Raw genomic sequence first — 24,743 nt, 5'->3', positions numbered from 1 at the left:
TATATATAAATAAATATTAATGATCGTCCAAATAAATACTTGTATATCTTTTATTATGGGCTTGAAATCGACAATAAGCGACAAACACTCACCGGTAAAGTTATGTGAAAGAGTGATTAAATTCTTTATAGATCATCTACTTTCGTAATATATTAAGTTGGATTTCCAATTGGAAAAAACTCTTTTTAGAAAAAGATAGGTATACTTATAGTTTCTTCAATTTTTTGATACATAATCATCAATCATCTACATTGAAGTTTGAGTAGTTTTATAATGTACGATTTAACAATAACTTTAATTATTATGTCAATAAATTATAAAGTACATATATATTTTTACTTAAAAAAGCTTGCACAAATGAAATACTATAGCATTTTGATCAACAATAAAATGTTAAAACCTTTTTTATATCTTGAATTACGTTATTTCATTTTCATACCATGATCATTTCTATTCCACAAGATAAGCATTCACACTTTCGTTACTTTTATATTCATAATATAATTTCTTTTAAACATTCTGATCCATAATAACAGTAGTCTAAAGTCTGTCCGATAAAACTTATTGTTTAGTATTTGGTATTTGATATTTTAACTCCATTCATTATTATCATCCAAATGTTTAAACTATAGCAACTGTCTAAACTGAGCAAAAGTAGATGTCACTCCAAAACACCCAAATCTTCAAGTGTCCTTTAAAGCTCAACCTAAACTTCACTAATGCATATGTATATCCACTATATATCCAACTCCTATAGGAATTAAGGAACCTAAAGATACTTCCTTACCAACTTAGTGCTTTCATTTGCCTTCAACTTACTCAATTCTAAAACCCTTTCTTTTGAAAAGGGTAGTTGTTTTTGACCTCCAAAGTAGAACAATGGAGATACCTGTTTCTCAAGTTCGGAATTCTTCAAAGCCTAAGGTAACACTTTTTAATTTTCTACGTTACTCAAACTCGAGAACTCATATCAGACACAAGTATGTTTATGCGAATTCTGCATCATGTTGAAAAATGAAGCATTAAGGGTTCTTAACCTGTGTCAAAGCTCGAGCATTTGACATGAGTACTTACGGTTCGTTTGGTTAATGGTACTAAATGATGGTAATAGTTATAAGGTAAAATTTCATCAAAAGTTCCATGTCATTACCATGGTAGAGAAACTTTGATTACAAAAATGTTTTTTTATTTACAAAATTCCATTACCATCTAATTTCACCTCTTCCAATAGTAATGCATTGAAATGAATTTTATGAAGAAAATGTGATGATTGAAGTTGGACAAGCATGACCATTAAGGTATTCAAGGATTTTTCAACTAAAATTACGCTAATTTTTATTTTTATTACCACCATTTAATACCACCTACTAAACGGCCGTTAAGATAAGTCATAGTAACATAGAGGTGGAGGGAGGGGGTACTGGCATGGGTGGTCTAACACTCTTAACTTTGAATAGAGATTACTTGAGACATGTTCATTCCTTCATCAGATAAAAGAGAAGGAAATAACACAAGGATTTACTTCTACTACTACAATTGATTTTTGTAGTGAATATCCTATGGGTTTGTATGTGGCCTCTTCTCTTTCTTGTTCAAAACTACTAAACCCATGTTCTAAATTCTAACCGATACAACTATGGTCTTTCTTTTTGGTCCGTCCTCACAACCTCACCTAAAAGTAAGCCATTATAGTAACATATAATATGGTAACCCTTATTTTTCTTGAATTCAGTCAGTAACAGAACTTCTTAAAGAAATTGCAATGTTGGAGATGGAAGTTTTACATTTGGAGAAGTATCTTGTGACCTTGTACCAGAAAGCAATTGATAGAAGGATAGCATCAGTATTTAAAGACAGCAGCAAAGACATAACATCAGATCAGGAAATACCACCAAATGAGGTCATAAATAAGAGTTGTTTAGAAGAACAAAATAATGAAGCTAAAGAGCAAGAAGACGTTCTTGGTTGTAGCATTCACAGAAGTCACTCTTCATTATCACATCATTCAGCTTATCCAACTCAATTATCTCCTTTAGCAGCAAAGGTTACTGATGCGGTTAACTCTTACCATTCCTTGCCTTTGACTCTGCTACAGGTAAATATATGTGGGTTTAAGGTTTATATTTCTTTGATCTCGTAGTATGATATACTAAGGGTGTTCAATGGACCGGATATGGGCCGGGTTTAAGAAAATATGAGTCAGGCTGGATAAGGGCCTTAAAACTTAATATGGGTTTTACATGGGTCGGGCTTGAAAATTCGGCCCAACCCATTTTGCACATGGTGTTTACTATTAAGAGTCAATCGAAAACAACCTCATTGTTACTACTAACAAGGGTCAGGTTGCGTATATTCAACACCCCAAACCCTACATACGTGGGAGTCATTTGATGACGTTGGGACAATAAAATGTTGTTGTATTATAAAGTTTTACTTTCCCATGGACTGAGCATGAAACTTTCCATTTTTTTGGGAACTAAATTCAAAGGAAGTCATGTTTTTGAATAAATCTCAAGCAAGTTTTTACTTCCTAGAATATTTTATTTATTAATGAAGCTGTTAAGAGTTTTGCAATGTGTTACTCACTACAAACAGTATCTTGCTTTTCCAACAATATTCTGTTACCCTAATGTCATAGTCGATTTCTGGCCACTTAGTCTCCATTTGGGCGGGGTTCTGGTTTACGCAATCTTGTTAAGGAACCAACTCAACCAAAAACTTAAGTTGATGGTTGAGGCTCATGATATGTTGTATAATCTAATACGTCCCCTCACACGAAAGCCCGTGAACTCTTGTCACACCGGCTTCTGATACCATATTAAGGAATCAACTAAACTAAAAGCTTAAGTTTATGATTGAGTTCCATGATATATATACACTAACAAATCAAGTTGGTTCAAGTACATTATAATCTTCAACCCAAATATATGTAAACTGTAAACATAACCTTAAGAAGTAATTTAATTCTTTAAAGATTATAATCATTTCCATAGACTAGTCAAAGCTAGCATCTTCACTAATGGGTTCTAATCTAATGTTAATGTGATCAGCATGAAGCTTGTGAAGCTGCAAATAATATAGCAAGTGAAGTAAAAGAGACAGGAAACTGGCTATCAGAGGAGATGATCAAGTGCATCACATCAATCTACTATGAACTAGCACCAAATTCTGTGATCACCAACAATTTTCCATCACCTAGAGATTCATTTCCATCATACATCAGTGGATCCCCTCACACTGAATCCAATCTATGGAGTTCACAATCTAAGATAATAAACTCTTTACAAGATTTACATTCAGATTTTAGTGGACCCTACTGTCAAATGGTTGAAGTGCTTCAGATTCATAGGGACAAGACTAAACTTGGAGACATTGATCCCATTATTGAAAAATTTAGGTGATTATATCTCTCGAATTAAGACTTTCGCATTATTTTTGTTGTGAACTGTCAAAGCACCAATTCAACCAAAAGCTAATGCTGATGGTTGAGGCTCCATATATGTTATATACTCTGACACGCCCCCTCACATGAGAGCCCTTTGGCTAGAAGTGTGGATGGCGCTGAATATTCCACTTTAGATGGTGGTGGTTGAGATGCGAACCCGTGACCTCTTATCACGCTGGCTTCTAATACCATGTGAAAGAACCAATTCAACCAAAAGCTTAAGCTAATGGTTGAGGCCCCATGATATGTTATATACTCTGACATGAACATCGTCTAAATTTGTTTACTTATTCTACAGGTCACTTGTTAGTAAGTTGGATGACATAAATCCTAGCAAATTGAACCATAAAGAGAAGTTGGCATTCTGGATTAATGTGCACAATGCCCTTGTTATGCATGTAAGAATCCTTTTGCCATAAGCACAGTTGAGCATTGTTTCAACTTCTTTCGGTATAATGTCCAAATAACAATGACAGTCGTTATAAATATATCGCGATGGCAGGCGTTCCTGGTGTATGGAGTGCCACAAAACAAGCTTAAAAGACTATCCCTGCAATTGAAGGTACTTCATGTAGTGTACTCACTTCTAAAACTTTGCTTTCCCCTTTATCTTAGGCATGAGAAACTAGATAAATGAGTATAACGACCAATATGGTAGGCCCAACACTCACTTTTGCACGTGTTGAACGCACTCGACTACTATTCTTCTGTGTTATATGTTACACGAATTGATATTAGCCAGGCTTGAGCCTAGACCCCTAAATGAGTATGGTAAGTAAATTGTTGACTTCCAAAAGGGGATAATTTATAAGCTTATTTATGATCCACAGGCAGCATATAGTATTGGGGGCCATACAATCAGTGTAAGCATGATCCAGGAGTACATTCTTGGGAGCCAATTGCCTCATCCAGGACAGGTATATTCATCAATCTATCCATTAGTATCACCTCTTCGTAATGAGGGTATTGGTCTGCCTTGTTTCCCGCCTTCCCCAGACCCTGCCTTGGGCGGAACTCATTGGGATGATGATGATATCCATTAGTATCACACAACACAATTCTAACATGATATTCACAACATTAATTTGATTGTGTAAATTTTCTTGCAGTGGTTTCGTCGCTTACTCCATCTCAAGAAAAAGTTCAGGACAGGTGACAAAAGACGCTTGCTTACAATCGATCACTCTGAACCTCTATCTTACTTTGCGCTTTGTTGTGGAAACCACTCTGATCCTCCGGTAATCCCTCATCGAAACATTACATTTATATATTGTTACATTGAGTTGGACTTATTGTGAATGTCAGCATATTATCAAGAAAACACGAGGTGCACACACTTCATAAGCCAAAGATATATACCATCCCAAAACCATATGGCAAATGGGAAGGACTTCAATAAGTTATAAAGTGTGCATACCATCTTCAATTTGTCGATGTGGGATAACCCATCCCAACATATATAATTCTTCCTGATATACTTTAGTCTTATGTTTTATTCGTGTGTTTAGGTTCAGGTATACACTCCTGAGACAGTGTTCCAGGACCTGATAGCTGCAAGGAATCAATACATCTTAAGCAACTATCAAGTTAATAAAGAACATAACAAGATTATACTGCCCAAATTAGTGGAGAATTATGTTAAAGAATCTGGATTACATCCACTAGATTTCATGAAGATTCTTGAACAAATTCTCCCTGCAGATCTTCAAAGAAACAGGACTTCTGCTTATAATTTTCGACATAGAAAAAGTTGGAAAAACATTGAATGGATTCCCCACGACTTCTCGTTTCGATATCAGTTTCCTAAGGACCTTATAAGTTGAGAGATGTATGTACAAATTATACGCGAAATTGGTACTGATCAAACAGGCTCAAGCTAAGGTCTTGTATGTCGTCTAATGTTTTTCGCGAGTATGTCAAGCCACTTAGACACGAGGTTGTTAGAGTATATAACATATCATTGGGCTTTAACCATCAATTTAAACTTTTAGTTAAGTTGATTCCTTAATATGGTATCAGAGCCAGTAGAATCTCTTTTGACAAATCTTTCGTGATTTCCAAATCTTCTAATAGAACTAACTCTAAACCGTATCAAAAGATTAAATTGATGATTGAGGCTTCGAAATACGTTATATAATCTAACCTCATTATCAATATTGGACTTGAGCTTATTTGATCACTATTATTTGCTAGAATTTTGAGAACTTGTGGTTCAAGTTTATTCTCTATATATGAGAAGATAAGCTTATAGAGCATGAAATTTGGCTTTGCTTGGTTGCATTTTTGGCCTGTGTGTGATATGGGCGGTCTACTTTTCAGTAGTGAAGTACTAATCAAGAAAGATTAGTTTTGTCAACTACTTGCAAAATTAATGGTGTTACTTGATTTTTGACAACATAATATTGAAATGGAAACGTGAAAAGCGAATTTCTTTAGCGCTTGCACGCGAAGGCCCTAGTTTAATTATTTTTTTTTATTTTTGATATATATATATATATATATATATATATATATATATATATATATATATATATATATATATATATATATATATATATATATATATATATATATCTGACGATTATATACACTAGTTATTTATTCTACAGAAAATTTTTCTATGTTCGTCATTGAAATATATATATATATTATGAGCATTTGCCAAACTTCAACTTTCATTATAGAGTTAAAGTTATACTAACTCATAAACTAATTATCATAAAGTGTATTAATTTTGATTGACAATGGTTTAGAAACATTGTCAAAAAGTATTTTGGTCTTATACTTTGACTAAAGTGGATAAATAAAAGGTACAGAAGATATCATATTTTGATTAACTTATTAAAAATTAAGAAATATTTTATGTAATTATATTATATATAGATTAAAAAATTCGTAAATCATGAAAAACTATTGAATGGCTAATTAATTTCTCATCATGGGAGTAGTAAATGTAATCAAATGTTGAGCAAATTGCTTGTGTAAGAAAACAAAAAGTTAATAAATAGATCAAAAAAAGTGCATTAATAAATAAAAAATTGCAAAAACACAATCTAAACCCTATATTTATGGAACAAATCTAACCCAATTTTATTACTCTTTTTATCTAGAATTACTTTGAGAGACGTATGTAAACAACTTCATCTTTATTAATGATAATAATAATAATGAATTTGTTTAAAAATTATTTATAATTTTACATATATAAAAATATATATAATTTTTATTAGTCATTTTACTTATAATTACTTTTAATAGTTTGAAAATTAATATCTATAATAATATTTTAAACATTATAAAATATTTAAACTTTTAAATTATTAATTAAAAATTATTGTATGAGACGATCACATTATAAAAATGCGCCCCAAAATTAATATCTCCATATCCTATATTTTAAAGTTGTTTCACTTAAAAATTGATATTGATAAATATAGCTAATTATAAATTGGAAAAATTATCAGGAATAATACAATTTTTTTTTGCTTATTTTTCTATAACAATACGAACTTTTAATTAACCATGAATAATATTATTTTATAGGGTTTTTTCTTAGAAAATCCATACCATGTTAAAAATCAAACTATTAGTGATTATAAGACAAAAAATTATTAAATTAGTTAATAAACTAAAGTTGATATTATTTTAGAAAATACTGTTAAGTTGATATTATTAATGGTTAATTAATAATTGATATTATTATAGAAAAATTAACAAAAAATTATATTATTTACGGTAATTTTTTCTTATAAATTTCTATTTTTAAAAAGAAAAAGCGTATATTGTGAAACAGTATCTCATTTTCTCATTTGTGGAAGACGTTGACTGGTTGTCATTCCGCGGCAATAATCAGGAAAGCAAAAAATAACCCTAATTTCCAGCACTTTCATTTTGATTGCATCTTTTTGGCGGTCTGCTTTTGTCATTGAATAACACGGACAGAACCAACAATGGAGATGGAGGAAGAAAGAATTGGGATGGTCTTAGTAAGAGTTTCTGAATTACGCTCCAAAATTGCTAATTGCATTCACCATTCTACAACTGAAGTAACTCCAAACAATGGTGATTCTGATCCTTCTTCTGTTGATGAAGATACAGAAGCCCTTTTGAATATTTGCTACGCTTTTGATTCTCTTGAGTCTCAACTTGCTTGTCTGCAGGTAATCTGTCATTTTCTGCCCTTAATTTTGGAAAAATATTTGTTTTTCTTGTGGGTTTTGTTGGGTTTCTTAATTTTGTTAGTAAGCTGTTTTAGTTTTAAAAATGTTATAATCTTGAATCTTGATTATATTTTTAATTGTATTTTTAAGATTTCTGATCATTTTGGTGTATATTGGTGTTGTATTGTACAATAGATTTTGATTTGGCATATCTAACTGAAAGAGAAGAGTGACCCCAACAATGGTAGAATAATGGTTAGAAGATGAGTAGAAAAACAGAGGATAAATAAGAGAACAATCAAACAAGCAACACAATGTGTTTATAAGGTATCAACGGATACCTCCCCCTCAAATAAAGTATCTTATCATTAATATAATCAACATTACACTAATGACTCAACTTACCATAGTTAAAGTGGCACTGATACAAGGAGAACACTCTAATGACCAATACCCTAATTTCTCTAGTGTATTTGCCTCACCTTTTACTCCTAGTAATGTTCTAAATCTCTCTTATATAGCCTAGCACATAATAGAAGCCCTAAACACAAGTGGGCTTAAATCCCAATCAAACCGGCACAAAAACAAAAACCGCAAATAACCCGGCTGTAGCTCGCTCGACCCGAGCAGCATTGCTCGACCGGTCGAGCTTCACTTCAGAAAGCTACTGTCTCCCTTGTTGAACCTGCTCGACCGAGCCACCTTTGCTCGACCAGTCGAGCAGGCTTCAGCACCCCCTGTACTTCGAGCCAGCAGTTGCCATGCTTGAGCAATCATTCCCTCTACTCAAGCCTTGATCAATGCATCCCTTATGCATTATACACTTGTTCTTCGTCGTACCCTCATCACGACATTCTGAAGACCCTCCACACAAGGGTGATTTGGTGCTTATTCTAACACTAACTCGTCAATTAATTCAGGTAAAAAGGGATTTCCCCCTAATTTTACTATTATGTTGTCTAGGGTCACCTAATTTTCTGTTTGAATCCTCAATTAAACCAACATTGCTCTTGCTCCAAATTCTTAGTTCTGTTTGTAATCTGCAAGTAGATTAGGGATGTAGATGAGTTAGAGTGTTGAGTTAGAAAAAAAAAGAGAAGAAAAAAAAGAGAAATATTTATAATAAAAGAAACCCATAAACACTTGCTCTTTCATTGGCTTCCTCCTTCTCTTTCTTCTTCATCTCTCATCCTCAATAGCAAGAAGCTGCCAACAGCAGCCCCACACAGCCAATACTTGAAATTGCCTACATTAATCAGAATGATTTTCTGTTTGCCCAATATGTTTGAGCTGTGTGTCTTTCCAAATATGGTGTGCATTTGTAAGTCATTCATTTTGATTCTTATAAAATTGGAGGCCAAGTTACTTCGATTTGGAATTTCTATCAGCTTGTCTAGGTAAGAACTACCCTTGAAATTTGTGATATGATAGTTAATTTCTTGATTAATCACCAAGTTATGGAAGGTTATCTCCAGTATGACTTAATTACCAGCTAAGAAATGTTAATTATGTACAAAGATTTGATAAAGAAATGGAAGGGGCAGGCAGTCCCAATACTGGGCATGGGTCGAAGGTCTGCTCTCTTGTCACTTGGATATAGGAAAAGGGGATACCTTCTTCAGTTGGGCCATGTGTAACAACTTTCGAATTGGCAGAGATTCTAACGTACGTTTTTCTCGATAGTATTTTAAATGGTGCTTTGTCTTAGAAAGTAGTAGGGGTGGGGATTAGAAGCATGTATTCTACAACACTGCATGCAACCAGGGTTTTGGAAGCAGTGGGATTTTTATCGCATCCCCTTTTGCTTACTGTGATCTAGTTTACGTGACCTGTAGGATGACGCATTGATGCTTGTCTAAGTTTGAGTGTTGAAAAACAGAGTAGAATGCAATACAAGAGGTCTATTCATTGACTTGTTCAATAGAAGTAATTTATTTGGATGAAGACGATTTAATGAGAAAGAAAGAGAATGATTACATGATTGCACATCTTTTATTCTGTGGATTGGGAGGGAAGAGGATGCAAATTGAGCGCAAACATTCTGATGTATCACCTTCAACAAGTTTCAGGTGGCCTTCTACAGGCAGGTGATCATGTTTGGACTGGATGTCTCATTACTTATGTCACTGTCAATGTTTACGACTATAGTTGGAAAAATAGCCGTGTTACTGAAGAGAGCAATGAGGAAGGACTTGTGGGATGATGTTAGATTTCATGTCACCTTTAGCGAGCTAATTACCAATCTTTTCAAAGTTTAAAGACAATGAAACACAGAAGCTCACAACTGCCTCTCCCCTTTATTCGGCTTTCCCCTATTTCGTTCCCTTGCCTTTTATTATTGCTGTACAACTGCACTGTAAAGTTTGTTATGTGTGAAATGCTTGTTTAAGGAAGTGTATTCCATGTGGCTGTGCTATGATGTGGGCTAACCTTTGTAATTTTGAATCAGGCTTTAGGACAACAGCAGCAATACCAAAAAGAAGCTTTAATAGGAGATATTGAGTTGAGTCGTAAGACGTTGCTTAAGAAGCTCAGTGAGTATAAAGGGGAACAATTAGATGTCTTACGAGAGGCAGAAGCTTTTGCAAGTATGAAGGTGGAGCACGACAACGAATTGCTACTTCCACCATATCCAGTCCACTCTCCTCATTCTCTGGTGCTAGACAAAAGCTATCCCTCACGTTCTCCATATTCACGTAAACTCTCACAACATGCTCTTAATGGAGGGAATGAGACAAAGAACAATCAAACTCATCTTAAACCTAACAAGTTAACGGGGGGATTGAAGTTTCTCGTTCATTCCACTGCCAAGATGGTGCTTACAATTGTCGGTGTCATTTCTCTTCTAAATTTGGCTGGATTTGAACCTCGACTTCAGAAGAAAGGTACTAATAATATTAACATCTTAACCCTGTTCCTAAGACCTAATGCTGGAAAAAGGGGGATTGTCGGACACTGCCCACCAGGGAAAGTGGCAGTCACGGAGCATGGTGAAATTCGTTGCATTGTGAAGGAGAGAGTTGAAATTCCATTCGATTCAGCCGCTGGTAATCCTGACGTCAGTTATGGTTGCGGTTGAAATGGCATGTGTTTACCGCGTTTTTTGTATATCCTGCCTTCATGTCAAGTAAAGTTGATTTCTTTTCCTTTCTAATGTTCAAACGACACAGTTGATGATTAATTGTTTGCTTTCCCATTGTACATCTAGTATATTGTGGAAGAAGATGGAATCAAAATCAGATACCCCATTAGTATTACAAGCTTCATGACCATTGTCTTTCTCTTGATTTATTTTGGGCAATTAGTAAGCATAAAGCTGTGACGGCGTCCATGTGCCTGTTAACCATTCCGAAGAAATATGGTCCTAGTAGGTTGTGATCTTCGTTTATTCCTTCCTGCAGAGGGTTGTTGAACCAGACTACCCCAACCTAAACGTAGTGCTAGTTTTTGCGTAGAGGTGGCTGGGTCGGAAAAGGTGAAGGAACAAATGTGGTGGAGCTTGGAAGGTTACCACTGTTGATTACCATGGCCGAAGCCAAAACTAACCAGAGGGAATGATTGGTGTAAACATCCAATCTCTTACTAAATCAGCTTTTCCCGGCCTAACTTATCCTTGAAATTAAATTAAATATACTTATGTGAACCCTGATGGACCTCGATCTTTCAGATTTTGCTACATATTCAAGCACCAATTTTATGTTTATTGATATTATCTAATTTTCTATCGCATCAAATTTGCCTCATTTTTCATATTAATTTGTTTTAATAAATTTACTTATCACCCACTACTTTATGCTTTATTAACTCATTTATTTTTTAATATTCCACTATATTAACCTATTATATCCCATTTTCGTGCCAAAAGCAACGGAAGCTATTTGGTTGGGATGGTGTATATGTGACAACCAAATCAAAAATTTCCAAAGCAGAATATGTTGCATGAGCAGCCCTCGTGGGCTATGGACCACCTGGAAAGCAAGAACACATCTTATGAAGACAAGTATAGCACTGGGCTTGTGGCGATCTCTGACAAAACGAATTGAAGATGAGGTAAGCTATGACGTTGAGAATTGAGAAAATCCGCCCATCTAGCATTTGTCATCTAGCGACACTTGTAGATTTTTTGTCAATTAAAACTTTTTAAATGTAGAAAGTGTCGTGGGTTAAAAAATTGAGTTTGAATCAACCGAAATAATATTAAGTTAATTAAAAAACTGACTTTAAAATTATTTAAAAGTATTGTGAATGAACTATGTCAATGGTGAAGAAACAAACACAAAAACAAGTGTAAAGAACACAACCCAAAACAGAACAAGCAATAACAATGGCAAATACACAAGAAATATGAGGTATTTAGTAATATCTTCCCCTCAAAACAAGTATCTTATCATTAATATACTCAACAATAGATTAATGACTCATCTTACAAGCTTCAAGAACAACCTCTCAAAGCAAAGATTGAACCTTTGATGTCAATCTCTCTCATATGCCCTAATACAATGGGAGAAAACTCTCTTGGCTAAAACCCTAGTTAACTTTTAGTATTAGGCTCTCACATAAACCCTAATGAACTCCTAAGACCCCTTATATAGTCCTAAGACATGTTTGGGAGCCTTAAGACCAATGGCATAAAAGCCCACAAAAACCAAACATAAAACTGAAAAACATTTTGTTTCTTCGCTGCATACCGCTTGATCGAGTAGGGAGGGCTCGACCGGTCTAGCAACATCACTGATCCTACTGCCTTGCTCCTGCGTTAAGGCTCAATCGAGTCTCGTACACTTGATGGGTCGAGCAGCCTTCAACCCTCTCAATCTTCGTGCCTTACCTTCACTAAGACGCCCCAAATCATCATCATTAATCACTTCATTAATGACCAAAACCTTAGCACTCTATATCCAATGACACACCCCACACCACTTTTAAGTGTGCAAGACATGACATGAGCTACAAGGTGCTCAAAGTCAACATCAATAATGTGGAAATTGGCTCTTAATTCAACAAAAAGGCTGGCTTATAAGCTGAAAAGGTGGTTTTTATGGTAGTTAAAGCTCTTTACCTAAAATCAAATTTTACTTGTTTTTTTTCCTTTTTCCTTTTTCCTGTTTACTTTAATCTATTGACTTTTGGATTGTTGACCGACGTTTATCAACAAATTGTCAATACTCAATAGCCAATAAGTAATACTTCCTCTGTTTCATATTAGTTATAACATTAGGATATATGACACTATTAATTCATCATTATTATTTATGATTAGTTTTGAATTTTTTATAATTTTTTATTATAAGTAATTAGAGATATTAAGAATTGAATTAATATATTGAACTGCGTAAAAAACAAATATTGCAAGTATTTTGGAACTGAGGATACATAACTCTACTTTGGTGTGTTTTTTAATTGACTTTTGACTTGTTGATTCATTATTTCTCTATTAAACCGACAATTATATCAACAATTTAATCAAAATTGGTTATACAAATAGTGTGATACCCCAGATTTAGCTTGAAAAAGGATTGATAGACTACTCATATCAACAAGGTTCGCGTGCTTGGTTGGAAGCAATCTTAGGATGGATGACCTCTTAGGGAGTTTTCCCGGGTGCGCACGAGTGAGGTCAAAGTGCGCCGGAAAGACTTGTGTTGGTCTATGGGGCCAGTCTACAGTCTTTATGGGTAGACACCGTCGGTCCGAGAGGCCGAGGTGTTACAAATAGTTTCACAATAAATATAAAAATAGGAAAATTCCATGTAGTTAGTAGTAACCCTGAATTTTTTTTAATTTTTCCACGTGGTAGGCAAATTTTCTTTAATCCACATGGTGACCTTAAAATTTCAATTTTTTATTCTAGTAGACATAAGGGAAGTTATTTTGTTAACTGTATGTTATTTATACCCAAGATAATGACATTTTTTTTTAAAAAAATAAAATATCGTGATCACCTTGACCATCAAAATTAAATTACAATAAATATTTAATTTAACCAAAAAGTTAACATTTTATCTACCGCATAAAAAATTAAAAATTCAATATCATCATATGAAAAAGCTAAAAACTCAAGATCACAATGTGAAATTCCCTAATATTATCAGTCCATAAACAAGCCAAGTGAATCTCCAAACATTTAACAACTAACTATAAAATATCAAAACACACTTTCTGATAGCTACAAAATGTAAATGGAATCTTTTATCACATGTAATGTGGAGTTCAAATCTCCATAGACAAATTGCCAACTCTATTAGTTCTCCCTCCCCCAATAAACATTACATTTACAACATTATTTAATAACACCTAAACAACATTAACAAATTAATTAAGTTAGGAGTTGACAACATGGAATTTCTTATATTTACCTATTTACCTTGTTTACTTGTACTCAACATAAAATTTGTCGGATCATTTATATTTAGAGTTATACACAACTAAATAATTAAATTTTTTTTGATATTACTAAAATATGCTAGAAAATATGATTATATTTTTTTTCTCGTATAACAACTCAAATATATAAAATACCATATAATAATAAACAGTGCAAAAGTCGTTTTGGGTGCAAGTAGAAGACGCAGCCATTTGACCATGTATTATTAGACAACAATATAATAGTCAAAGTTGAAACAACTCTAGAGATCTATATGACTAAATCACCTGAACTTTACCAATTACCATTCATGCTTCTTCAAGGCCCCTGGTTTTAGAGCTGCAATTTACCATTTTCAACCATAAATCCACCCTAATCCACAGTATGTACTCTGTATTCATCCCCAAAATACATCATGTTCCATTGCTTCTAACAACCATAAAGACTTAATTTGGCTCTACCTATAACTCAAAGGTCATCTAATCTCCCTATATAAACATCTTATAACTTAACTAACTATGTACAGTTTGCACTTATAACACATTATATCTCAATAAGTAATTCAGGTTTTCCCATAAACTCGCAGTCATGAGTTTCGTAAATAATGGTACGTACATTTAAACTAGTAATTGTCAAGGAACGAACTCAACCAAAAGCTTAAGCTGATGGTTGAGGCCCTAGGATATACTATATACTCTAACACGCCCCGTTACACGAGAGTCCTTTGGGCTAGAAGTGTATATGCAACATAAGTCCTCCTCATACCTGGCGCTAAATATTCCAATCGGTACACTGGCTTTTAATACCATGTCAAACCAACTCCACTAAAAGTTAAAGTTGATGGTTGAGGCCCCAGGATAAACTATATACTCTAACGGTGACAATTAAATTTGCCATTGTGGATGTCTATAATATTTGTTATTGGTTTATGATATGTTGATGTACTAAGTAAGTTTTTGTTTTTTTTTTTTTCAAATGTGGTTTAGGTAATGTTGTGTTTTCAGAAGAACAGGAAGCTCTTGTGATTAAATCATGGAATGTTATGAAAAAGAACTCTGCTGAACTTGGTCTCAAGATGTTCTTGAAGTAATAACATTTTTTTTTACTATGAACTATATTGTGCAAGTTATATTTTCTTCGAATTCATTTGTTTTAACGTAATGGTATAATATAGGATCTTTGAGATTGCACCAACAGCAAAGAAACTGTTCTCTTTCCTTAGGGAATCTGATGTCCCCTTGGAGCAGAACTCAAAGCTCAAAGCTCATGCTATGTCCGTTTTTGTCATGGTTCGTTCCTTTTCTAGTAAACTTCGCGTTAAACAACCAACTCAATCAAAAAATTAATCTGATGGTTATAGACTCAATCATTCCATACTGTTTGATGAGCTTAACTAACTTGGCTCGAGAATTCCCAAGTAATTTAATGTTTGATATCATGTTAGGAATCTCTCTTTCTGAGGATCTTTCTCAGGTTGAGGGAATTTTTGGTCGCATCCTACTTTATAGGTATGGGTTGCCGTCTTCATCCCTTCCTAGACCATGATCAAGGTTCTTATAAGCGGGATACACTAGGTTTGATGATGATGATGTAACTAGACTTTCTGATAATGTTTGCTGCTATGTGACCACAGACGTGTAAATCAGCTTCTCAGCTAAGGAAGGCTGGTAAGGTGACTGTGGGTGAGGCTAGCTTGAAGCATTTGGGTGCTACACACTTAAAATATGGAGTTGTTGATGAACATTTTGAGGTAATTAAGCAATCATGGACTCTTCTTTTTATTGGGTAGTCGAGAATCAAATTCAGATTCCTCCTGATGAAAGTGGGTGGTACATGTTTCAATTAAAACATGACCCGATTATCTTATTCAATTAATCGGTGTTTGTTGAATGGCTGATAGGTGACAAGATTTGCGCTTTTGGAAACGATAAAAGAAGGGGTTCCTGAGATGTGGTCAGTAGACATGAAGAATGCATGGACTGAAGCTTTTAATCAGTTAGTTGGTGCTATTAAGTCTGAAATGAAGCCTGCTTCAGAAGCTTAAGTTTAATTGAAAGAGTTTAATTTTGACAATAAGGAAATTGGTTTTGATATGAATGAATAAATGCACAATTCAATCATTGCATTATATTTTACTTTCTTGTAATCCATTTGATCTATACATAGTGTGAAGTGAGATTGATCTCTTGGGAATGTATATATCTACTGTTTCATTGAATATTATTAGTTATCTATTAAAAGGCTTAAGAGTATTATCTTGTTGAAATTATAACCCAAGTGTAATTATTAGGGGATTTTGGACGACTCAAACTCAGTGAGAGCGCTGTTGATAAATATATTTTTTTCTTTTATAGCCTAGGTTTTTAAAGTTTTTTTGATTTAATATATTCCTTTTAATTGAAAAAAAATCATAAAAACAATGGTGAGTTGGGCACTTGAGCTGGCGGTAACCGGAAATCGGCGGGTGGTGTGCCGGTGGCGGTGGTGAAGACGGCAAGCGCACAACAGCGCAGACGCACATTCAAAGCCCAGAGGTATACTTTGTGGTTAATGCCCTTATCCGTATGTTATTGGTTTGTATTTGTATGTCATTAGAATTTAGAAGCATTTAATGTATTTATAGTTTTTTTTGTTATAGGACAAACAAGAGAGCTCACCCAAAAGACTAGCCTATTAGGTGAGAGAGTCCAATTATTTATAAACCCCACACCAATTGCACTTTACAATCGATGTGGGACAAGTCTCATACATTGCAATGGACCATAACATCTTTGCAATAAAGAAAGGATATATATATCAATAACTTCATAATTTATCACTAATTTATGACTTAAAAATTGTCAGCGAGATCACTTGCGGGCACCGGAGCCTAATAGATCTGCCCATATGTGTGATCCCACGCCAAAAAATTAGAGATAAATTGACTAATATAAAAGCTTGATTGTCTATTCCTCCTATTACCAATTAGCTTGATGATAAAATCTTATCGGACTTGTGTGCAGCCAACACTCCTATTGCATAGGCTATGTTGTGTACAAACATATAAGGCGCTTTCTTAATAAAACCTTCTCATACAATAATTTGTGACTTTTAAAAACACACTTGAATCAAACCGACTAAGTTTTAGAAAAGGTAACAATACTTCTTCCACATTACGTCTTTGCTTATGTGTTGTGCATTCAATTTCACTAACAAAGTCTAATTTCCAACTCTCAACAACACCAAAAAGGCAATAACCAAATAAGTGGCATGCCAATTCCCAAATGCCAAGTTGTACAACGCTAAAGGACACTTTTCTCTCCTATCGATTTGGTTTGGAAAAGGGTAACATACAGTAAATAGGATTTTGTTTATATACGGTTCAAGTACTAAACTATCCTTAGCCTATCTTTTAGTATTGCCATTTGCCAGCGACACTAATGGCAAGGGAGTACCACATAAGGAATTTGTTTTTTCCTTAACAATCTGACTCGAGTATGACACTTGTTGCGGCATGTAATCCATAACTAACTGAACTGAATGATACTCATTTAAAACTAACCCAAATAAACACGTCGTCTACTTTCACTTAAGAGAGTGTAATTTATTCGAGTATGACTTGTTGTTGCATATAACCGAAAACTAACCGAACTGAACGATATTCATCTGAAACTGATCCGATGACTTAAATAAACACGTCTAATCTCACTTTAAGAGATTGTAATTTAAAGATTAAAAATATAAAAAAAGAAAAAATTTAGGGAATCATGAGGCAGAAACATGACGCATGCAATTACCCAAAGTAGTCAATTTAGTATTACCTACCAAAAGGAAGTTGACTGACTCTACTCTTTCTGAAAAGGTTACTTTCATTTTGATATAACCCCTCTTCTATCTTTACTCCATTTCTACCCAAATTTATCTCTTATCTAAATTTTCCAATGAAGTTCATCAGTACCAAAATCCCTGCCATTAAAGGTACTGCAAATTTACACCGTCTCACTTAATTTACTTATTGTTAGTCTGTTTTTTATAATTTTTTCTACTTCTTATGGGATTTTATTGCAGATGCCTGCATTTCAAATGCAGTGATTCTACATAGTAATTTTGCCACTAACAAAGTCTCCAACTTGCTCTCCTTCAACAAAAGCTTCTCTGAGATATCATGGGTCAAAAGAGATGGATTTGATACACAGGAAATACTTTTATGTTGTAAAAATCCCAGATTCATCACTTGTAAGCCAACTTTAATCTTCAATAAGATTTTATATTTTAAGGTCATTCTCGAACCGAGGGTTTACTGACCTTAATCTCCTTATGATTTTAGATAAGGGTATGGGTTGCAGTCGTTCAACTCCAGACTCCGATCATAGTTTTTATGAGCAGAATTGTTAAATTAAGTTGAACTTACTGCGAATGTCAGCATATTAATGGAGAAACACGAGATACACACTTCACAAGCTAAGGAGAAATATACTATCCAAAACCATATGACAATGAAAAAAAAGCTCCAATAACTTATGAATTGTGTATATCGTCTTTTAATTTGTCGACGTGGGATAAACCATCCCAATTGGAATATACTTGGTATGATGATGATTTCTTTGGTGATTAATTAGGTGTTAGTAAGAGGAGTAATGGTGGATTAACAGTCAATGCATTTACTGAAGATCAGGAAGCTCTAGTGGTTAAATCATGGAATGCTATGAAAAAGAATGCTTCTGAATTGGCTCTTAAGTTCTTCTTAAGGTTAATTAATCAAACAAAACCCATAAATCTATCATTTTTTGATGTGCCTTTTAATGATTTTGAATGATTTACTAATTTGGGTTTTTTTTTCTTTCTGATTAGGGTTTTTGAGATTGCACCCACTGCAAAGAAATTGTTCTCTTTCTTAAATGAATCTGATGATGTTCCGTTAGAAAAGAACTCAAAACTTAAAGCCCATGCCTTAACTGTTTTCTCCATGGTAATTAACATCAAGCATATTATTATGAAAGATCATTTTTTATGTATAATGTTATTATAGATCCGAGGGTGTCAGTGATGGCAACGTTCTTATCCTTTTTGTCATGAGAGTATGGTTTGTCCCATCAAATTCCAGAGTCTTGTTAGAATATATAACATATCTTCAAGGAACCAACTCAACCAAAAGCTTAAGCTGATGATTGAGGCCCCAAGATATGTTATATATTCTAACAAGTCTATCATAGATTTTTGAGCGATATGTACCATGATATTTTTTAATGTATGAGGTTAGACAAAAAATTTGATGATTCTTGTTGTAATGAATTCCATTTTCTTTCTTGACAACAGACTTGTGAATCAGCTGTTAATTTGAGAAAGGCAGGAAAGGTAACAGTGAAAGACTCTAACTTGAAGGATTTAGGAGAGGTGCATTTCAAATATGGGGTGGTTGATGAACATTTTGAGGTATGCACTTTTAGATATGTACTTACACTTTAAAGTCATACAAATGGTCCTCCTGTCCGGCGTATCTAAGGCCCGTTAATGTTGTCAACTGATAACATTCAACTTATATATTGTTATGAATGGTAGTATACTAATGTGATTATAAATGATAGTATACTAATGTGTGACTTGAGTGCACATTAAAGGGTTGAATTCATGTGTGTGACTCTTGAGTTGTGGAATCCAAAAGGGTGTAATAAGGTGAAGAGTATTCATGGGAATTATTGGTGTTAATGAAGATTAAGGTGAAGAGTCTCATGTGTGTGACTCTTGAGATAATGCCTTTTCAAGTTCTTAGAGTTATTTCATAGTATTCATTACCCTAAATTAACTATGTATTTATGTGAGCCATTCATCTTCAAGTACCTAGCACTATAAATAGGGCTCTCATACCCACACTTCAAGTATGTAAAAACACATCAAACACAACCCTTAAGCCAAACACATAGCCTATTGTTGTTATCTCTATCTCAATTGTAATTCTTCATATTGAAGTGTTGTTTGTATTCATTTGATATAATATAAACATAACTACACACCACGGAGGACGTAGCCATCATTGGGTGAACCTCCTTAAATTTTTGTGTCCTTGTTTGTTACTTTGTCAAACTTATTTTTGCTCATTGTTGTTTGTTCTTAACATCGTAAGTATTTGGCAATCGTTTTCAATTGGTATCAGAGCCAAGGTTATTTTGCGGTGTTTTAAGAAATTATTACTTGAAAATCATGACTACAATGAAGCTCGATATTGAGAAGTTTGATAGGAATGTAAACTTTGGCTTATGGCAAGTCAAAATGAGAGCCATTTTGATTCAAAATGGTGTGCACAAGGCGATTGATGGTGTAGAGAAGATGCGGGAAGGAATGTCCGCATCGAGATGGGAAGAGATAGACACAAAGGCGTTATCGGCAATCCAATTATGCTTATCCAATGAAGTTCTAAGAGAGGTTGTTAAAGAAACAACAACCAAGAGTATATGGGAGAAATTGGAATCACTCTACATGGCCAAGAGTGTTACCAATAGGCTACTTTTGAAGAGTAGACTCTACGACTTACGCTTGGAGGAAGGTAAACTTTTAAAACCTCACTTGGATGAGTTTTGTTCCATTGTTATGGATTTACAAAACATTGATGTTAAGCTTGATGATGAAGACTTGGCAATTTATCTTTTATGTTCTTTACCCCCTTCTTATAAAAATTTTAGAGAAACTCTACTTTATGGTAGAGATAATTTGAGTAGTGATGATGTGAAGAATGCCTTGACTCAAAGGGATCTCATTGATACACAATTGTCACAAAAGTCACCAAGCAATGCTAGTGACGGTTTGTTTGTAAGAGGGAGGTCACAAGAGAAAGGTTCCACTAGTGGGAGTGGAAACAAGGGTAAAGGAAGGTCCAAGTCCGTAAGGCCAAACAAAAATAAGACTTGTAACTATTGCAAGCTTAAGGGCCACATCAAGAAGGATTGTTGGAAGCTTAAGAGAAAGCTAGAAGAAGAGGCAAGGGAAGGAACTAGCAATGCCAATGCTAGTTATGTGAATGATAGTGATGATGGCGATGTTCTTGTTGCCACTCATGAGTACAAAGGTAATAATGAATGGATTCTTGATTCGGGGTGCACATTCCACATGACTCCCAACAAAACTTTCTTCCATACATTTGAAAGTGTTGATGGGGGAAATGTTACCATGGGAAACAACACCACATGTAAGGTTGTTGGGATTGGGAGCATTAAAATTAAAATGTTTGATGGGATTGTGAGGACCTTAACCGATGTAAGGTATGTCCCGGGCTTGAAAAAGAATCTTTTATCTTTGGGTACTCTTGATAAGATCGGGTGTAGAATCACTTGTGAAGGTGGAGTTATGAAGGTAGCCAAGGGTTCACTAGTGGTGATGAAGGGGAGGTTGAATGGGAGTTTGTATGCTCTTCAAGGTTCAACCATTCTTGGCTCGGCGAATGTATCCACAAGCACAATGTCCGATCGTGACACCAAACTTTGGCACTTAAGGCTTGGTCACATGAGCGAAAGAGGTATGTTTGAACTCTCTAAACAAGGTTTATTTAATGGGAAAAATTTTGGGAACCTTGGTTTTTGTGAACATTGTGTTTATGGGAAACACAAGAGAGTTAGTTTTAAACCCGCCATCCACAACACTAAGGGGATATTAGATTATGTCCATTCCGACTTGTGGGGGCCTTCTCGAACGCCCTCCCTTAGTGGTTGTAGCTACATGTTGACCTTTATTGATGATTACTCTAGGAAAGTTTGGTGTTATTTTATAAAACATAAATATGAAGTTTTTGATGTCTTCTTGGGATGGAGATTTTGAGAGATCGGGCTAAGGGTGTCTTATACCTTAGTCAAAGGAAGTACATTGAGAAAGTTGTTCAACGTTTCTCCATGGATGATGCTAAAGGTGTGTCTACTCCTCTTGCTTCTCATTTCAAATTGTCCAAGAATTTGTGTCCACAAACAAAAGAGGAAGAAGAGCAAATGGTAAGAATTCCATACACTAGTGCCGTTGGTAGCGTTATGTATGCTATGGTATGCTCTAGGCCCGACATTGCTCATGCGGTGAGTTTGGTGAGTAGATATATGTCTAATCCGGATAAGGGACATTGGGAGGCACTAAAATGGCTATTGAGGTATTTGAAAGATACTTCAAATGTTTGTCTCATGTATGGGAAAAATTCAAGTGAGCTAACCGGGTTTTGTGACTCGGATTATGGTGGTGATCTAGATAATAGAAAGTCCACAAGTGGGTTCGTGTTTACTTTGGGTGGTTCGGCGATTAGTTGGCAATCATCTTTGCAAGATGTGGTTGCTCTTTCTACAACCGAAGCGGAGTACATAGCCGTGGCCGAGTCATTCAAGGAAGCAAAATGGCTTAAAGGTCTTGTTGGTGAAATGTGCAATAAGGTGTGTGAGGTAAGTGTGCATTGTGATAGTCAAAGTGCAATACATTTGGCTAGAAATCAAAATACATTTCATAGAAGGTCCAAGCACATTGACATTAAGTATAACTTTATCCGGGATGAAGTTGAGCACAAAAGGGTGTTACTGAAGAAAATTGACACTACGGAAAATCCGGCCGACATGATGACAAAGTCATTACCTACTACCAAGTTTGAGTTATGTGTTGACTTGGTAGGTTTAGCTCCTTGCTTGAGATAATGCCCTCTTGGGCATTTTGAGGTGTGTATGTTTTTTGAATATGAAGTGGATTGATGAATGTTGTGACTTGGGTGAACTCAAGTCAAGGTGGAGATTGTTATGAATGGTAGTATACTAATGTGATTATAAATGATAGTATACTAATGTGTGACTTGAGTGCACATTAAAGGGTTGAATTCATGTGTGTGACTCTTGAGTTGTGGAATCCAAAAGGGTGTAATAAGGTGAAGAGTATTCATGGGAATTATTGGTGTTAATGAAGATTAAGGTGAAGAGTCTCATGTGTGTGACTCTTGAGATAATGCCTTTTCAAGTTCTTAGAGTTATTTCATAGTATTCATTACCCTAAATTAACTATGTATTTATGTGAGCCATTCATCTTCAAGTACCTAGCACTATAAATAGGGCTCTCATACCCACACTTCAAGTATGTAAAAACACATCAAACACAACCCTTAAGCCAAACACATAGCCTATTGTTGTTATCTCTATCTCAATTGTAATTCTTCATATTGAAGTGTTGTTTGTATTCATTTGATATAATATAAACATAACTACACACCACGGAGGACGTAGCCATCATTGGGTGAACCTCCTTAAATTTTTGTGTCCTTGTTTGTTACTTTGTCAAACTTATTTTTGCTCATTGTTGTTTGTTCTTAACATCGTAAGTATTTGGCGATCGTTTTCATATATAAAACCATATATCTATAGATGTTGGTAAAGTTGGTAGGAGCTTCGCTATTATCGATATCGTTCTAAATTCGCCCCTACGGCATGTCCCCAGGAAGTTGCCCTGTACCCCCAATTGACCCAAAGATGCTTTTCACATTTTGAGTTAAATGTAACAAATTCAAAGAAACACACTATATACTTGGTGTGTTGTTATGAATATAGAAGTATAAAATATAATTTCACTTTAAATTTCTCATTTAATTATGCACGCTAGTTATAAAGGCAATTCATGGCAGAGTTTTTAGGTTCACATATAATACGTTCAAGTACATAAAAGATAAAACCTTGAATACCAACTACACCCAAATGCAATGTGTACAGCAGTACAAGATCCTTTTGTTTTGTCTTGTGTTATCCTTGTGCTTTCAATAATGTGACATTAAATGAGAAAATCATTTCTTGATAACATATCAACAACATGATGATTGGTTAAATGAAGGTTGTTAGATTCGCGCTACTGGAAACAATAAGAGATGCAGTTCCTGAAATGTGGTCCGCGGAGATGAAGGCAGCTTGGACAGAAGCTTATGATCAGTTGGTTGCTGCTATCAAGCAACAGATGAAACCTTCAGAACCAGCTTATATGTGATTGAACAAAATAACTATTAGGCATAAGCGTAGTATATGTGTGGTTTTAGATTCTGGTTTATTACAGTCTTAGAAAGTTTAGATTTTAGTGTTAATTGTATTAACTCACTTGTGATCCCACATCGAAGAATTAATAGAGGTTGTCTATCATATATATTTGATGGGCTACTGCTACTAAAACCAATTGGTTTAAGATGGAATAGTATCGGGTTTATGTGCAATCAACTTTTTTCTTATACGGGTCTTATTGTGTACAAGTCCGATAATAAATTTATCATTGATAGAATATTAATTCTTGAATGTTTTGTTTTCCACTAACTGATTATTACTCTTTCATTATCTTAGGATTTATTATTGTAATCTCTTGACTTTCCTTACTATAAATATTGATGGAATAGAATCCCTAGAGGTGTAGAGAATTAAACCGACTTTCAGTTGTATCATACAAAAGATTTAGTGATTATCCAATTATTGACAAAGGCAAAGGTATATAATTTGTGGTCTCGAATTATGATAGACTATAGCAAATAGACTCATTCGTATTTTGTAATTGAGGATCAATTAGAAATAATTTCTTATTGTTATAATAAAGTTGCGTACATTGATCCAACTCCATAACTTTACATCAGATAGAGAGGCAAATTTGGTGCAGGTGCAGGTGCATACTGTTAGCTGCATTTTATTCATATTTTATCCCCATTATTTGGCTTTATTATATTGGGATTTTGCATAACGATGCTTTCTTTATTTGGGATTTTACGCTTGGTTGGGTACTTTAGTGTTTTTGTGCATTTTAGGTAATATTCGTCAAAACCGATCAT

General features: G+C 34.6%; 4 protein-coding genes across 4 annotated transcripts; all 4 read left to right on the top strand.

The window, feature by feature from the left end:
* Positions 1–420: 420 nt before the first annotated feature.
* Positions 421–5,891, top strand: LOC130828414 (uncharacterized). Its single transcript, XM_057694394.1, has 8 exons — positions 421–924; positions 1,733–2,095; positions 3,051–3,397; positions 3,744–3,843; positions 3,948–4,007; positions 4,276–4,362; positions 4,555–4,683; positions 4,954–5,891. The coding sequence occupies exons 1-8, from the start codon at positions 880–882 to the stop codon at positions 5,266–5,268; spliced, it is 1,446 nt and encodes a 481-aa protein (XP_057550377.1). The 5' UTR covers positions 421–879; the 3' UTR covers positions 5,269–5,891.
* Positions 5,892–7,243: 1,352 nt separating this feature from the next.
* Positions 7,244–12,530, top strand: LOC130828391 (plastid division protein PDV2-like). The gene is made up of 2 exons (XM_057694362.1): positions 7,244–7,605; positions 10,055–12,530. Exons 1-2 carry the CDS (start codon positions 7,396–7,398, stop codon positions 10,682–10,684), a joined length of 840 nt encoding a protein of 279 aa, XP_057550345.1. The 5' UTR covers positions 7,244–7,395; the 3' UTR covers positions 10,685–12,530.
* A 1,894-nt stretch (positions 12,531–14,424) lies between these two features.
* Positions 14,425–16,281, top strand: LOC130828405 (non-symbiotic hemoglobin 1-like). The gene is made up of 5 exons (XM_057694386.1): positions 14,425–14,576; positions 14,956–15,055; positions 15,144–15,258; positions 15,603–15,719; positions 15,870–16,281. The coding sequence occupies exons 1-5, from the start codon at positions 14,558–14,560 to the stop codon at positions 16,011–16,013; spliced, it is 495 nt and encodes a 164-aa protein (XP_057550369.1). The 5' UTR covers positions 14,425–14,557; the 3' UTR covers positions 16,014–16,281.
* A 1,492-nt stretch (positions 16,282–17,773) lies between these two features.
* LOC130828400 (non-symbiotic hemoglobin 1-like) lies at positions 17,774–24,208 on the top strand. The gene is made up of 6 exons (XM_057694375.1): positions 17,774–17,926; positions 18,017–18,184; positions 18,568–18,697; positions 18,800–18,917; positions 19,265–19,381; positions 23,774–24,208. The coding sequence occupies exons 1-6, from the start codon at positions 17,890–17,892 to the stop codon at positions 23,921–23,923; spliced, it is 720 nt and encodes a 239-aa protein (XP_057550358.1). The 5' UTR covers positions 17,774–17,889; the 3' UTR covers positions 23,924–24,208.
* The last annotated feature ends 535 nt before the right edge of the window (positions 24,209–24,743 follow it).

Source organism: Amaranthus tricolor, chromosome 1 (assembly GCF_026212465.1).
Source record: "Amaranthus tricolor cultivar Red isolate AtriRed21 chromosome 1, ASM2621246v1, whole genome shotgun sequence".
Taxonomy (NCBI): domain Eukaryota; kingdom Viridiplantae; phylum Streptophyta; class Magnoliopsida; order Caryophyllales; family Amaranthaceae; genus Amaranthus; species Amaranthus tricolor.
This window is presented reverse-complemented; position numbering and strand designations above follow the sequence as displayed.

What these genes read in the sequence shown, in the direction of transcription:
- LOC130828400 (XM_057694375.1), top strand. Translation starts at nt 17,890, where the DNA reads ATGAAGTTCATCAGTACCAAAATCCCTGCCATTAAAG. An exon ending in CAAAATCCCTGCCATTAAAG is followed by an intron (nt 17,927 to 18,016) that starts GTACTGCAAATT and finishes ATTTTATTGCAG; the next exon opens with ATGCCTGCATTTCAAATGCA. An exon ending in GCTCTTAAGTTCTTCTTAAG is followed by an intron (nt 18,698 to 18,799) that starts GTTAATTAATCA and finishes CTTTCTGATTAG; the next exon opens with GGTTTTTGAGATTGCACCCA.
- LOC130828391 (XM_057694362.1), top strand. Translation starts at nt 7,396, where the DNA reads ATGGAGATGGAGGAAGAAAGAATTGGGATGGTCTTAGTAAGAGTTTCT. An exon ending in CTCAACTTGCTTGTCTGCAG is followed by an intron (nt 7,606 to 10,054) that starts GTAATCTGTCAT and finishes ATTTTGAATCAG; the next exon opens with GCTTTAGGACAACAGCAGCA.
- LOC130828414 (XM_057694394.1), top strand. Translation starts at nt 880, where the DNA reads ATGGAGATACCTGTTTCTCAAGTTCGGAATTCTTCAAAGCCTAAG. An exon ending in TGCCTTTGACTCTGCTACAG is followed by an intron (nt 2,096 to 3,050) that starts GTAAATATATGT and finishes TAATGTGATCAG; the next exon opens with CATGAAGCTTGTGAAGCTGC. An exon ending in ACAATGCCCTTGTTATGCAT is followed by an intron (nt 3,844 to 3,947) that starts GTAAGAATCCTT and finishes TCGCGATGGCAG; the next exon opens with GCGTTCCTGGTGTATGGAGT.
- LOC130828405 (XM_057694386.1), top strand. An exon ending in CTATGTCCGTTTTTGTCATG is followed by an intron (nt 15,259 to 15,602) that starts GTTCGTTCCTTT and finishes ATGTGACCACAG; the next exon opens with ACGTGTAAATCAGCTTCTCA. An exon ending in TTGTTGATGAACATTTTGAG is followed by an intron (nt 15,720 to 15,869) that starts GTAATTAAGCAA and finishes AATGGCTGATAG; the next exon opens with GTGACAAGATTTGCGCTTTT.